Raw genomic sequence first — 15,995 nt, 5'->3', positions numbered from 1 at the left:
AACATGTTTTTTTTTCTTGTCTTCCTCTTCTTTTCAATAATGTCAGGTGATTCATCTAAATCTTTTTCTACAACCAACATTAAGAATGTCACTCTGTCTCTTAGTCCTAAACCTAGATCGCATGAATTATGATATTTGGAGGGAGCTCTTTGAAACCCTTGTATTGGTTTTGGGGTCGATGATCATCTTCAATCTCCCACATAAAAACTTGAAACTTTCAATCTTAAAGACAAGACATTGGCAGTTGATCAAAAAGAATGGAACAAAATTGATTTCATTGTTAAATCAACTTTGTTCCAAAAGTCACTTTTCGAAATGGAGAAGATGTTTAATTTGAGGTCAAATGGGACGGAGCTGTTACTCATGAGGATCATCAAACATGAAAACATATTATTTTGTATTGGTTTTGGGGTCGATGATCATCTTCAATCTCCAACTCGGCCTCGGGCCCTTCCCGACATTGAGCCCCACTTGGATTGCCGATCTGTTATTCTTAGGCCTCGCCTGTCACCGGGCCTCGCCCACTATACACATATCACATAATCATGCTAACACATAAAATGATCATAAACACTAGCATATGTTCCAGTCATCGGGTCTCGCCCGTCATCGAGCCTTACCCGATACAAACATTACTATATAACCATATAATCATATAACCATACTAGCACATGCAATAATCACAAAGACTATAACATACCATACAGTCATCGGGCGTCACTCGGTAATCATAAGACACATACAACTAATTAACATACAATATTCCCCTCAGGCCTCGCTTGACATCGAGCCTTGCTCGATAAACATATCATCATATAACACGCGTAAGAGTCGAACATGCATCTAACATCCTAACATAAAACCGTGGGCTGGCATTGGTGCTTTTGACCCACTAAACCCAGTAAGGAGACTCACTTCACACTGCCAGAACACACATATGATCTCTGGCTGATGGCTGACAGATTCCCTGAGCTGTAAATATCAAAATAATACCCAATCAATATCCAATACTCCATACTTGGGTTGAAATGACCATTTTACCCCTGGCCTAATTTGATCCAAGACTAAGACCCAACTCCACAATATAAAAGGCCCAACACTAACTAATTCCCAAGGCCCACTTGTAGCCTACTTATGGCCCAATTTTCCAAATTGGGGCCAAACCCCTCCAATGGGCCTTACCCTAAAGCCCAATAATTTCCTTAGTCTAAAATCTTGCTTTCAGATGACCCACTAACGCCCAATGCAACTAGGTCTAAGAAATGGCCCAAACCAAGGCCCATAGATGCAAAACATATTTTGACTGAGTATAGAGGGCGTACTCAGGTATACATTGCGTGTACATGATTGATGGCTTATATGTTGCGTGTACAGGCTTATACGCGTAACATACTCCTCTATTAAGCCAACTTTTCCATTAAGCACTTAATGTTCATGATCAGGAGTCCAAAACATGGATCTACTTCTTAAAGGACGTCTAGACCCATAAAGTCATTGACTTGTTGACTTTGCATGCTTCAAAAGAACCCAACATCAACTTAAAGCATTAAACTTTCACCAAATGGACACCAACTCAAACATGGGGGATTCCAAACCCTAAAGGAGGCAACTTTATGCATTAAGCACCCAGAAACACCAAGAGTGGCAAGTCATAGCTCCTTGAGTGGTACCAAATCACTAGATCTCATTCTTGCGATCAAAATTAACAAAAAACTCATAAATGATAGATCTAAAACATCCATGATCAAGTTTATAGTTTTTTTTTTACCTCAAACAAGTAGGAAATGAAGCCCATAATCCAGATCTATAAGCTCTTCCTTTATCCCCATCCTTGCACCAAGCTCCATTTTCTTGGAAATAGACCAAACACACCAAAAATGGACACCATGAGCTCAAACACCATCATGAAGGTTAAGATCAATTTCTAGGGTTTTGAGATTTGGAGGCTGGTAAAGAGGCCAACCCTAAGGACTAAATGTGTTTATATTGGGTCTAATACCAAATATTAGGGTTTTCCTCTAACCCTCGTATGCCCCGCATACACCTCATATGCCCAACGTACTGTTAAATTAGGTGTCTAAGCCCATAACTATAATTGGTATGTACTTGACCTGATGGTAGCATGGTCCTTTTGGGTTGGCTTCACCAGAGCAAGTTGATAGGATGGATATTTGAGAATGAGGTTATTTGTGATTTATTAATATATTATAAGAATAATATATTAATTGAGAAATCATATTATTTAATTGGTATTGATCAAGAATTAATTTATTGATCAAAAGAGACTAATTAAATTTACAGGGACTGATTAGGTAAATTAGCAATACTTATAGTTTAGGCCAATGATCCATGTTGACTATGGATGGACTAAATCTATATGAGAGCACGAGGAAAGTTAATCCGAAGGGCCTATCATATGGATTATTGGAATACTAAAAGGCTTAAGTAAATTAGGGTTTTATGTAAGAAACCCTAAGGATTCCACACTATTAATTGAACCCCTAGCCTTCTCAAAATTGGCCAATCACTTCAAAAGTGAAACCCTAGACGATTTTGGTGTTTCCTAACCTCTCTTTCACAAGCCTTCTCTTGCTTTTGGTGTTTGTGATGTATTTGAGGTATCACATTTGATGTAATAAGCTCTTAAAAGGACAAGTTCTACAAGCTACAACAAAGAGGTATTCGTCTAACTTGTTTTATGTTGTAAATCTCAAAATTGTATGCTAGTTAAGGTTCATGCTTTGGATAATATGAAAATTGCATGTATAACTTGAGAAAACTTATATCCAAAGCATTAGAGTTGTATGCGTACCATAAGATTATTATAGTGCTCAAAACCCATCAGTGGTATTAGAGCCTAAGGTGTTTTCTATTATATTGATGCATTGGTTAATTGTTCAAAGTAGAAGTTAATTGAAATCTGCCCTTTAACTGGTGGACTCGACGAGTCCTATGAAGGAACTCGATGAGTCCATTGCCTGACTCGACGAGTTGGATCATCTGTTGGCAGATTTTGGGGGTTTTTTGGCCAGTAATGGATTAGGATCATTACCACAAATTGTTTTGACTGATAAAAATCATTTTTATGATAAGGTAATGATTATCCTCATCCAATTGAAGGATATTTGTCAAATTTTGAGATAATTACTTATTTATGTGATAAGTTAATTATTTGTAGAATTTGATGTGAATTATCTTTCTATATGAAATTATATTAGGTCAAATTTTGTGATATAGATAAATTATATGATTAATTTAAATGTTCTTAAATTTGATCTAAAAGGTTTTGAAAAGTTTCAAAACTTGCCGACAAGTTTTGGAATTTAAAATTTAATTAAAAGTTTTAATTTTGAAATATTAAATTCTTAAACCATAGTATTTTGAAAAGTTTCAAAAGAGGACCTCGTGGTTTTGTAATTTAAATTTGATTAAATAGCTTTAATTTTGAAATCTAAATTTAGAACCTTGATATTTTGAATAGTTCAGATTTCACCCCTATGATTTTGTTAAATTAATTAAGTGTTTAATTAAAGGAGAGAATTAATAAATGTATAATGACATGGTTTTAATTTAGTTACATTAAGAGTCTAATTTATTAATAGATTAAACGATCTAGTATTTTAAATGTATAAAATACACCCTTATAGTATACAAAATTAAAAGTTTAATATCTTATATATGTATAAGTAAAAGTCAGTCTTACCGTTAGTAGGCCTCATTTACGAAGCTGGTCTATAAAATTGGGGCGGGGGGGGGGGGGGGGGGGATAAGGAAATTGCCTATAAAATGATGATTGAATGAGTGTCCACTCTCTCCCACCGCTTCCTTGACTAGTGGAGGGTCGTTAGCCGAACGGGTAGAATAGGACATTGATTCTCATTTAAAAGTATAATGATAATCACACAAAGTAACTAAATGTTTTATAAGTTCCCAAATCTTAGTTACTTTAGGAAAAATGTGAATTTGATGCTAACCCATGAAATTGCACATTGCACCTTATTGGTCGTTAGTGGAGCATGTGTGGTTAACCGACACACTAATATGGGATTAATGAAGGATGACAATGGGTAGCTCGTAGGTTATCATAGATCAATGGAGTGAGTGTAGTTAACCGGCACATTGATTAGGTGTTATATGACTTCGAGAGTACCAAGCTAATTTGCATGGTTATTCACACCTTGTTTGTGATCCTTGGTATCCCAGTCACAAACTTGAAAGGCATAATCAAGATTAAACATGCCATTGAAAAGATCAATGAATCTTAAAAGATCTAGGAGTTTCATTTAAAAAACCTAATTCATTTAAAATTTTGTTATCGTGGTGGAATTAGTAGATCGTCATTTACCTACCTACAAATAATTTACCATTGGATTACGGCATCCCTCTCCCAAATTGTAAAATTATTGTGTTGGGTCCTAGCCTTAATATTTTATTTGGGAGTTATATTAAGGATTGAATCGACTAACTTGAATTTCTCCCCTGTAGATGTCTTTTTCAAACAACTATGGTCTTCCCGAATCTTTTAGAAAAAAGGTTTCCTCATGATGACGATGTTCCACGTTTTGATCGAGGAACTAGAAATCATACTTTACTTCCTCCACCTCCTCTAATAATTCCCCCTGACCCACATGTTCGTCGACTAGAAAAGTTCAAGGTTACCCAAGCCCTATTGGCAAGCAAACACAAACATGGAAAGTCTGTATGTGCTCACGTTTTGGAGATGAAGTTGCATATTAACAGGCTGGGAATGTTGGGCGTCGTTTTCCAGAGGAAGTTGGCTATTGACTTGGTTCTTCAATCACTTCCCAAGTTGTATGGTCAGTTTGTTAATGACTACCATATGACAAATCACAACGTGACCCTTATTGATCTTACATATTTGCTAACTGATGTTGAATCAGCAATGATTTGGTGTATTAGTCAAGCAAATTTGATTGGAAGATCTTCATCCCAAATTTCCATGGACCCTAACAATGGTAAATAGGATAGTCCAGAAATGGTTTCTTCTCCCAAGGGAGAAAAATCAGCCTTGATTGAAAAGTTTGATCATAAGAGGAAGGCCGAGTCTGAGATAATCCCATACGCCATTTCGAAAGAGTCTGTTTGTTTCTATTACCAAAATAAGGGGTATTGGATGCGAAGCTGCCGTATGTACCTGAAGATCGCAAGGATGGTAAAGTCAAAAATGTATGACTCTGCTTCAAGTACGTCCACTATCTAACTGTATTAAGTTCCTATTTACAGATTCTTAATACATGATGTGATAAAATTGCACTTTGATGTTTTGTAGGATCGAAGAAAAGAAAGGAAGCTTAAAGGAAGAGTGAGCTGAGTCTGGTCACAAAGAGATGGATTTCAATCGCTTGGTTCGATGATCAGATTTTTGAGCTGCTGTTTAGGAGTTATGATAGATTGATTAGGGATATTTGGTAACATAGTTTTCATTTGTAATTGCATTGTAACGACAAATTTTCCGCGTTTTATAAATAAAGAAAAAATTTGATTTTGTCATATTTTATATTTCCTTGCAATGACATTTATGAAAATTGGTGTTTATATATTTTTAGCAATAGATTTGATTCTATCGTTAGTGGTAATGTCATAATTTATCAAATAAGGAAATGTTCTTATCACCCAAGTTTCAATTGGACAGAAACTTGGAATCATACGACTTGTATTGTGTGATGAATGGGAATTTTCATCTTTCGGAAATTAAGAGTAATTTATTGTTCACATGTAGATGTGAGTCAGGTAATGGACTAGGAGATCTAGTACACATTCTTGTGTACTGGTTAAGTCCACCATAAAGAATGATAAGACTATTGGTCATGATTGTGACAACCCTATATTTTTCCAAATCAATGTAACACTCAAAATTCAAATATAACGAACTATTTGGAATCAACAAAATTAACTTCAAAAATAAAGTGTTCTAAAATCTAAATTGGGATGCATCAAATGTTAGATATCGTGCCAAGGTTTCCAAAAACATAAAAGAACATTCAAATCCGAGTTATAACGAAAAGGTTATGACCACTCGAAAATCCACGACACACTCGGTAAAACATTGTTAAACGTAAAAAGTGAAATTCCAATAAGATGCATTTTAGCCTTAGGTATCTAAATGAAAGTCGTAGATTACGTTAAACCGTGAACGTGCATAAAAAGAACGCCCAAATTGGACTTCGTATGAAGAAGTTACGAATTTTCTAAGTTTTATAATAGCGGTAGACAGCTAAAAACTAGAATTAAAGATCGAACAATTTTTAGCAACGCAACCTAAACGAGAGTTGAAGGTCTCCATAATAGGAGTACAGTGGTAAAAATACATACGAAAACGGACGTTGGATAAAGAATTTATAGATTTTTAACGGAGTTTAGCAGTCGCGACCTACTAAAAATATACTATTAAAAATAAAGTCAAAACTAGCCGACGAAGTATAAATGAAAGTTGTAGATCATAGTCTCACCTACGCGTGGATATAAAGAACGCGGAAAACGGAGCTCGTACGCGGCAGTTACGGAATTTAGAAGTTGGAAATACAAATTACGCCCAACATAATTTAGTGTACGCCTAACGTACTCAGACGCAGTGTCACGTCCCATCAGCTAACAGTCTAACTAGGCTCGAGTCGTAAGCGATGACGACTTCAGAGTATGCCCAACGTGCCCCTAGAGTACGCCCAGCGTACAGGGTGTTTCAACACTATAAATAGAGTGCATGCGCCCCGGGTTTTGGCACACATTTATCAACTCTCCTCTCACTCTTACACTATATTAAGCTCCAGAGAACTATCCCGACACCCTCGATTCCATACCCGAGCCCCGATGAAGGTTTTACGCTACTGAGATCCCCGAAGAATCCAAAGACGCAGCTTTCCGCAGTCGAGGTTCTGCTCGATTCTAGTCTCACTCTCTTCAAACCAAACAAGTGAGTTCATACCCCTACTTTTCACATCTTTTTCATGTTTGCGGGGGGGGGGGGGGGGGGGGGGAGGGGGGAATACAAGTGCAATACGAGAAAACATATCGCTTTATATAGATTTAAATACAACATCTATATTATTAAAATGCTTCGATATCAACATTTTACTTTGCATGAAAAGTTAGTATTTCATCGAATTATTATCACCAAATGGAATACACTTTCAATAAAACTATAATGGATATAGTTTGCGGGTTATTCATTACATTCTTACGTAAACATTGTGAAAAATGAAATACTTTCATCCGCAATGAAATAAAGACTTTCTTTTCGTAAATCTATTTATACTAAGTGTTGTGAGATATTCAACTTCAACGTACTCTTAAGTATGCATTTCAAGTCCTGTATTATAAACCATAATCTCTTGGAGGGAGAGCGTGATACTTATGTATAGATCTATACGGGATTGGAAATCCCGCACCTAAACTGTTAGCTAAAGTTAGACCGGCAGGTCAGGGGTGACAAATGTCATAACACTACAACGCCTGAAGAACGTTGTTACAGGCAGTCTGTGTCAATAGCATAGTTATAAAACTCACACGGAAGTATAAAAATAAGTTTGATTTACGAGACTCATGAATGCATTCTGTATTTACATTATTTTGAGTATAAATTCACCTTCATCATTTGAGCACGAAAGATATTAACGCCCCCAACTTTTGGGACTTTTTCAAACTACATGTAGAAAATATTGGATTTTCTGGAAACCACATTCACCTATTTTCTTCTAAAAGACATACATTTTTCAGTACAAAAACGCTTATGAACTGACCAACTTTATTGTTGACACTTTTTCGAAACTACTTGTATTTTTTAGGGAATCAGTAATATAGGTAACTACCAGCTTTTGGAGAAGGAACGCTAAGGCATCTATTATTAAAACATTTTAAATCATCATATTTTTAATATTCTTTTGAAACATGTATTATGCAAAAATGTAAGTTTTTGTTATATATATGATGGTTGTGTTACTTTCTTTACGATATTCAACTGTTGTGGTACTACGTGAAGTCACCCACCCCCGAATGTTTCCGCCATTCTGGTTTGGGGGTGTGATAATGATTTACTAAAAGTTTAGTAAATATGGTTATGCTTACAAGATTAAGTGTGATTATGAATCACTGAAAAAGTTTCAATGAATAGCAGAACGAATAAGAAGAATCAATTAGGCAAAAAGATAAAAGTTTTTCCAATCTGAAAGGAAAGGAGAGTACTTGAGTATCGCGTTTTATGATCATCCTTATGATTATGGAACCATGTCACAATTGATCCTCTAAGGACACCTTAGTCCATAAGTATGACTAAGAAGAGGAATTGGGAATTGTTGAAATGGTTAAATCAAGAAAGATGAGTTGTACTTCGTTCCAAAAATCAAGTCTTAGATTGTGCCTCGAGTGACATAAACTTAAGAAGGTTTATAACACTCATCAAATTTGGAGTAGAAATATTTCTTAATGTTGTACATTTGGAATTGGCAGTTGTGATGTTTTGGATAAAACAATGACCAATTGTATGAAGTGTTTCTGCAAGATAAGAACCCACACTAACTCTTGAATATTTTTTTGTCAAGGAATGTTTCTTGATAAGGGAATATTATATGTCGAGAGGTCAGTGTGAGTCTTAATAGTCTTGAATAGCTTCAAGAACTAATCAAGAATAAACATATTGTTTATCACTAGCACACGACTTGAGGCTTGTAACCTACTGTGTTGACATACTCTCGTTTCTGTGCCCATTCTAGTTAAGATAACTATGCATGTGAGTCTTATGTGTTCTCATCTGATTGGATAAGGCAAAGCACCTTGATCAATGAAAGTACATTGACTAGTATAGGTGAGCTGCTTAACAATCTGGAAGCAATGGTAGGCCCTTGTGTTGCCAGAAGGCAAGAAAGCAAGATTGGATAAGGCAAAGCACCTTGATAATGTTTGGAAATGACAGATTCACATGGATAGGAACACATACACCATAAAATCCAAGTGACATAAGGTTTCTCTCCGCTTCATGAAAATGATTGCGAGGAAACATTTTCACTAAGTAGATTTTGAGGAGATAACAATTGTGTAAATTACGTTCTCATATTCGATTATGATTACAACATCCCTCTTCATAATTTGAATTGTGAGAAATGGTAAAAGGTTTAAACATTTGGGACTTATTGCTATAAGTTCTGAAATAGTTTTGACACACATATGAGCTTTCTAATGAAAGGTGTATAAGGTTGAGAAGCCTAGATAAAGTCTTATCGAAGCATCTTGTATCAAAAAAATATGAAATTTGGTAAGAAAGTCAATAAGTATTGATTTCTAGAAGTCTAGCTGATTTCTAGGTAGATGTAAAAGCTAGTGGAAGCATAATTGTTATGCTAGTAAGAATAATTACTATGCTAGTGGGTGCATAATCGTTATGATGAGTATTGCAAGTTAGCAATGTTATTTATAGGAAACAAAGTTTTAATTTGAAAATGTGCAAAGTTTGAAAAGTTGTTTGTCTATAGAAGGATTTAAGGGAGATGTAATCATACTTCATATCTAATCTAAAAGTTTAGATTGAAATTTTAATAGACTTGGTCATAAATGTCATGTTGAAATGTTTCAACATAAGAAATTCTATATATGAAATATTATAGCAAGAGATTGTTCTAGTATCATGTCTTTATGTAAGATATTATGAATCGTATCCCATATGCTTCAGGTATAGGATCGATTTCATATGCTATAATATTCGCCTGTTTTGATTTTTCAAATGCCTAGCGCATTAAGAGGGAAGAAGAACCAAAACCGGATATGACTTAAGTAGTTGAACAACTATCAAGGACGATCTAAGGTTCGCTAAGGATTGGTCACTTGTGGGCAGTTGAAAGTATGGTAATGAATGGACCATATTGACATTATTAAGAATGGATAGGATTCTATTAAGAATGAATCATCATATGGCAAATATGGAAATGTTTCCATAATGGGAGTTGAATATTAAGAATCTATGTGTAGGTTAGAAACTTTTAGGCAAGAAGGATGTTCAAAGGAACGTACTTTAAATTTGAGACTTCGCATCCATGGAATTGTTTAATTATCAATCTCTAATGGAAAGTTTTGTAATTGGCAAAGTCTCTGTGACTTTGGTGCCTTAACATTACAAAAGGGATCATTGCATGATAGCTTAGAATCTAACACATTCTAATAGTGGAAGAATTTGGTATTCTTACACTTATGATAAGGATTTGGAATTGTGAAATGAGCATCATTGGAAATGTGTTCAGTTGATCTATTTCACAAAGTAAGGACCGTAGGTAAACATAGTGCGCATGCTTGGAGCATGGGATAACTATTGTTTTAATTCGAGTATTAAGTTGGTTAGTCAAAACATTATATACTGAATAATCTGTAATCAATTTGGTGATTGAATAATAAGTGTTTTTATTTATATTCAAAAGTGTTGAGAGCATATTGGACTGGATTATTCTTGTGTTTCACTTTGCATGTTTTACTTCCCGAATAATAAGATTATATAAACATCCACAATCAATCATACTTTGGAAGTAAGTAATGAGGCAAGACCGTCATGAATCCGACTGTAGATTGTCTAAGTGTTTAGACATACCAAAAGTTTGCTGTAGTGTTCATGAGTGCTCCTGAAATAGGATTTGAGTATTAGATTAAACCCACGCTCATCTGAATCAGTTCATGGATTTTATCACGAGTGATTGTGAGATGATAATATCTTATATTCTTGGAACAGAGACATATGGGTTGCAGTTTACAAGTCGGTTGCACATTGATGATACGTAAACGCACCAGTAACTTGGTGTTATAAAACATATTATTGTGTCTGATTTGATGAGTAAATTGAGCAAGTATATGAGTTGACGTTTATCCGTTCCTTTTATCCAATGTAGGATAAAAGCGATATCTATTGGCCTCTCGATGATTAAGTGATGACACTCTAAGCGCTTGGCCAAGCTTGGACTAAGTTGATGTGTTAAATTGTGGCCTAATTGTCAGTCATCAGAAGTCGGAAATCGGAAAACAACACATGGACAAAGAGAATGATTATAATCCATGTCTCAGTCCATATGATATCTTGTAGAATGGAGGAATACATAATCCCTTATCTGAAGGACGCATTATTTACCAGGTCAGAGTTCGAAAACGGCTTTTAAGAGCTACGATTGCTAATCGGATTTTGAAGTTACATTGGCATTTATAGTTATTAGACTTATCCAAGTGGGATACTATTAGAATAGGTGTCTAATCCCATAACTATAATTGGTATGTACTTGACCTGATAGTAGCATGATCCTTTTGGGTTGCCTTCACCAGAGCAATTTGAAAGGATGGATATTTGAGAAAGATGTTATTTGTGATTTGTTAATATATTATAAGAATAATATATTAATTGAGAAATCATATTATATAATTGGTATTGATTAAGAATTAATTTGGAATTAATTTAGTGATCAAATGAGATTGATTAAATTTATAGGGACTGATTAGGTAAATCAGTAATACGTATAGGTTGGGCCAATGATCCATGTTGACTAGGGATGAACTAAATCTATGTGAGAGTTCATGGAGAGTTAGTCTAAAGGGCCTATCATATGGATTATTGAAATAATTAAAGGCTTAAGTAAATTATAGTTTTACGTTAGAAACCCTAAGGATTCCACACTATAAATCGAACCCCCAGCCTTCCCAAAATCGGCCAATCACTTCAAAAGTGAAACCCTAGCTAATTTTGGTGTTTCCTAACCTCTCTCTCACAAGCCTCCTCTTGCTTTTGGTGTTTGTGCGTTATTTGAGGTGTCATAAGGTACTAAGCTCTTGAAACGCCAAGTTCTACAAGCTACAACAATGAGGTATTCATCTAACTTGTTTTATGTTGTAAATCTCAAAATTGTATGCTAGTCGAGGTTCATGCTTTGGATAATATGAAAATTGCATGTATAACTTGAGAAAACTTAGATCCAAAGCATTAGGTTTGTATGTGCATTATAGGATTGTTATAGTGCTCAAAACCCATCACGTATGAGGTTCCACACCCCCGATACAACCTTCACAGTATGCTATGCATACCCTGCACTACGCCTTGAGTACCACCCTTCACACCTGTACGCCCTGCGTACTTGCCAGGTACACCTCACGTACTCGGACTTCCCTTCAAACCCTACACATTCCGAAGGCCATAACTTCTTCAATACACATCTGATTCCAACGATCCATATATACACAAAGAGGTAACAAGAAGCTCTATGCTTTAATCAACTTATATGTGACTTACCATACACTCGGACTTCCCTTCAAACCCTAAGTTGAAAAATTACCAAAATACCCCTTTTACTCCAAACACCAAATGAATACCTGAATCATCCAATATACATCATCCACCTTTAAATGAGCCGAAAACTAACTTCTTGAAGGATTCTAGACCTGCTAATACCCAATCCTTAATCACCACCCCGAAATGAAAATGATATGAAATTGGGTGTTACAACTCTTTCCCACTTAAATTAGATTGCATCCTCGAAATCATTCCTTACCATTCCCGACACGCCAATCAACCTGAGCAAAATGGACACTACCTCGAGCATATCCCAACCTTCCCCAAGGAAGCTGAAACCATCCCCTACAGGGCTCCCCAACCCTCAAATGAACGAATCCTTTCACTTCCTGAAAATAACCCATTGCAAAATAACCATATCAACTAATACTAAGACCTTAAGTCTCGAGATGGCCTGACTCCCTGGCAGACCACCCACACTGAACCATTGCTGAATCCATCCCACTTAATTTCCTAACCGACTACTCAACTTCTAATACTTGAGATTCCCAATAGAAGACATAACCACACAGCAATTATCCTAACATAACACTTACACTTGATCGGAGGCTCAAATAATCCTTCAAGTAGGAGACTTATCCCTGTAACGGTTAGACTCAGACGAGAGTTGCACAATAAGGTCAACTAATTTACTATGAGATTATCCAATCCCAACTGCAAATGACTTAACATTTTCTCCGAATAACAAGCTACTCCACACAGAAGCTCCACAACAATAAGACTTCCCTGACTTATCTGGATGCCCTTCACCATTAAAACTAATCCAAGAGACAATTACGAGAGATTGGTCTATCATCAAAACTGAATCCATTCATTACCCTTGAACCCTTCGACCGATGCCTCGGCATATAAATACCCTAATCCTTATTCAAATGAAATGAAAATCCCGCACAAAACACTTGCAATACCTGACTCGAGATTTCAACCAAAACCAACCCAATGCTTAACTCATAACCCAAGATCCACGGATATGCACTTGCATATCACCCAATACCTTCTGATAACGACAACCCCTTGCTAGACCGAGGTATAAAGGTTCCTAACCATCGCCGGGACTACCAATCTCGCACCTGGTCCAACCAACATGTTCCCAAGAGTCCAAATAACAAGGCTACCCAACCTATAAACCCCTCCACATCACACACTGACCACCCACTTAATCCTAAAAATCAAGATCCAAAATCTTAACCCAATGGTCGTTACCAAGTCCCACTTGCATTGCTATGATCACACGGGCCTTGCCCATGGGTCCCACTCAACTAGACCACGGAGCAAACTTACTCACGAGTCCCACCCGCCTAGAGCTACACAAGCCTGACTCCGCCTTGGACCCTAATGGTCCTCAACCTAGAACAGAGAAATACACCCAAACAAGTCTCTTAAGGATTTGTATTAAAACTTAATTAGAATTAACAGGCTATGCCTCATGTTTCTTGACGATGAAGATTATATCCAACTTGATTTTCCTCTCATACATATTTGATATGTTCTTATAAGGGACTAAAATGTCAAGTGTGATTAATAAAAGCCATGTGATTTTAAGTTTAAAAAAATCACATAAGTAAGGTAAGAGCTATAGTCGATTAAAGAGGTTAAAACGATACATTTTTGGAAACTTCTCTAAAAGTAGATAAAATAGGTTGAGAGACTAAAATGGACAAATGAAATAGTCAGTTGTTCATTTCATAACATTTTCCCTTAATTTTAACCAATATTACATATTATACCCGGTTAAAAAGGGCAAGAGCTGCAGTTCATATAGTTGCGTGGAAAGAGCTACGGGTCAAGGGAGGTATCGGTGGTACTTTCATGAACGTTGTTCCGTCCTTTGTGGTACCCCATGAATGTGTGCATTGAGTGGCTTCATCGACCGTCTGCTCCCATTCTCTTTGACTTTCGCTCACTTATACTGTATGTAATATAAATTGTACCAAAGTGTATGGTTGAAATACATGGATTTCCATATATTGTAAATTGTGTGTGTGTGTGAGAGAAAGAGAGAGAGAGAGAGAGAGAGAGAGAGAGAGAGATGATTGATAGGGAAAGAGAAAAATATATATTTGTATAAGGTTCATGTGTAATGTGAGTTGGGAGAGTTGGACTCCTTACACCCTAAAAAAGAGGGTGTTCAAAAGTCCTTTCAACTAAAAATAAATTAAAATTAGTTTAATAAGTAAAAAAAATTAAAAGAAAAAGTTTTTTGATTTTTCCGTATTTATTGCTATAATTATATGCATTGTTATTTGATTTAACATTTGTAATTTTCAAGTAGCTAGAAAAAAAAAATGTGTCAATCTATAGTTACCATCTCAAAATGTCGCATATCCACAATCTAGGTGTCACAAAAACCCTTTATTGACTACATATTTTCATGAATCAAAAAACTCAAAAACAAAATATATGTACATGATTCACATACAATCTTCACATTAAACCCACCATTTTTCACCATTCTCATTATGCTTGGCGACGAAGACGATCCATCATACTTGGTCGCCTGACCCGATCTGGCCGAGGGCGATCAAGTAAATTTTCAGGCTCACTCAAAACATACAAAGGTAACTCATATCTAATATTTAATTCATCATAGCAAATTGACATGTCACGATTCACAAGTCTAATGCGATTTTCATCAATAATTGCTTGTGCATACGGCAAGTCACTTTCTGCAGCCCTTCGAAGCGCTTGCCAGATCTCTAAAAACCATCAAAACAAAATTTGTAATCAGATTGTACGGTATTTGACATTCACATGAATCCGAACCAACATGATAAACCTTGCAATTATTTGTAGCAATAAAACAGTTGAAATAATGGAAAAGGACGTAAATACCCTTATCATTAAAATTTTGTCTACAAAGTTTGTTCAGCTCGGTCTGGTCAGAAAAATACCTAGTTGGCCACCGAAACGGGGAATATTACGCCAAAATACATTGCGCATATCTCGGAGTTGTTCCAAAGTAATGTCAGCATCATGATTCCATGGCCTTGGTTTTCTTACTCGATTAAAATGGGCAACTGGAAGAACACCAAAATATAATTAAAGATTAATGAATACAATACCCTTTATTATCAATGACCAAAATTTGTAATTAAAGATTAATGAATATAATATCCTTCAAATTGACTAGCCAATATTTGTAACGTTGACTATGACCAAAAAAAAAAAAAAAAAACTAAAACCCTAATTAACCAGTTCACCCTCTCAAATCAACATAATGCTACGTATACGCAACCAATTTAAATACCCCAAGATTGGCTGAAACATATAAATCACATAAGATTCTCATTATTTCACATTCTAAAGTTATCAAAAATCATTGACGAAAACCAATGCATATATAGAGCTTGGAGAATCGGAATACTTACGTCCAGCATCATCATAAGCCGATGATTTAACACAGCCCATTATGAATGACCTCTCCTCTGAATCTTCGATTGCTGGGAGAATACTAGTGAAATCGGGGTTGATTCTTGTGAACGCTGAATCGTTTCTGTTACAAATTCTTGAAAAGAAAGAGATGTGTCAACCAGAATCAGTCTATGAAATGTCTCAGTGAAAGGAAAACGAAAGAAAAGTCGCAAAAAAATTGAAGGATAGAAGAAATGCAAAAAATGAAGCGGAGAAGTTGTGTAAACTGACTTCGTAAAAACTGGAAAGTAGTTATGTACTT

The 15,995-nt window shown here is 35.8% G+C and overlaps 1 protein-coding gene across 1 annotated transcript; it reads right to left on the bottom strand.

Moving 5' to 3' along the window:
• Positions 1 to 14,779: 14,779 nt before the first annotated feature.
• LOC145006755 (uncharacterized) lies at positions 14,780 to 15,730 on the bottom strand. The gene is made up of 3 exons (XM_078965810.1): positions 15,691 to 15,730; positions 15,214 to 15,339; positions 14,780 to 15,018 (listed from the first exon to the last, which is right to left on the bottom strand). The coding sequence occupies exons 1-3, from the start codon at positions 15,728 to 15,730 to the stop codon at positions 14,780 to 14,782; spliced, it is 405 nt and encodes a 134-aa protein (XP_078821936.1).
• Positions 15,731 to 15,995: the final 265 nt, after the last annotated feature.

The sequence above is a fragment of the Lactuca saligna genome, chromosome 7 (assembly GCF_052625555.1).
Source record: "Lactuca saligna cultivar CGN05327 chromosome 7, ASM5262555v1, whole genome shotgun sequence".
NCBI lineage: Eukaryota > Viridiplantae > Streptophyta > Magnoliopsida > Asterales > Asteraceae > Lactuca > Lactuca saligna.
Note: the sequence above shows the minus strand (reverse complement) of the source record. Positions and strands in the feature narration are given on the sequence as shown.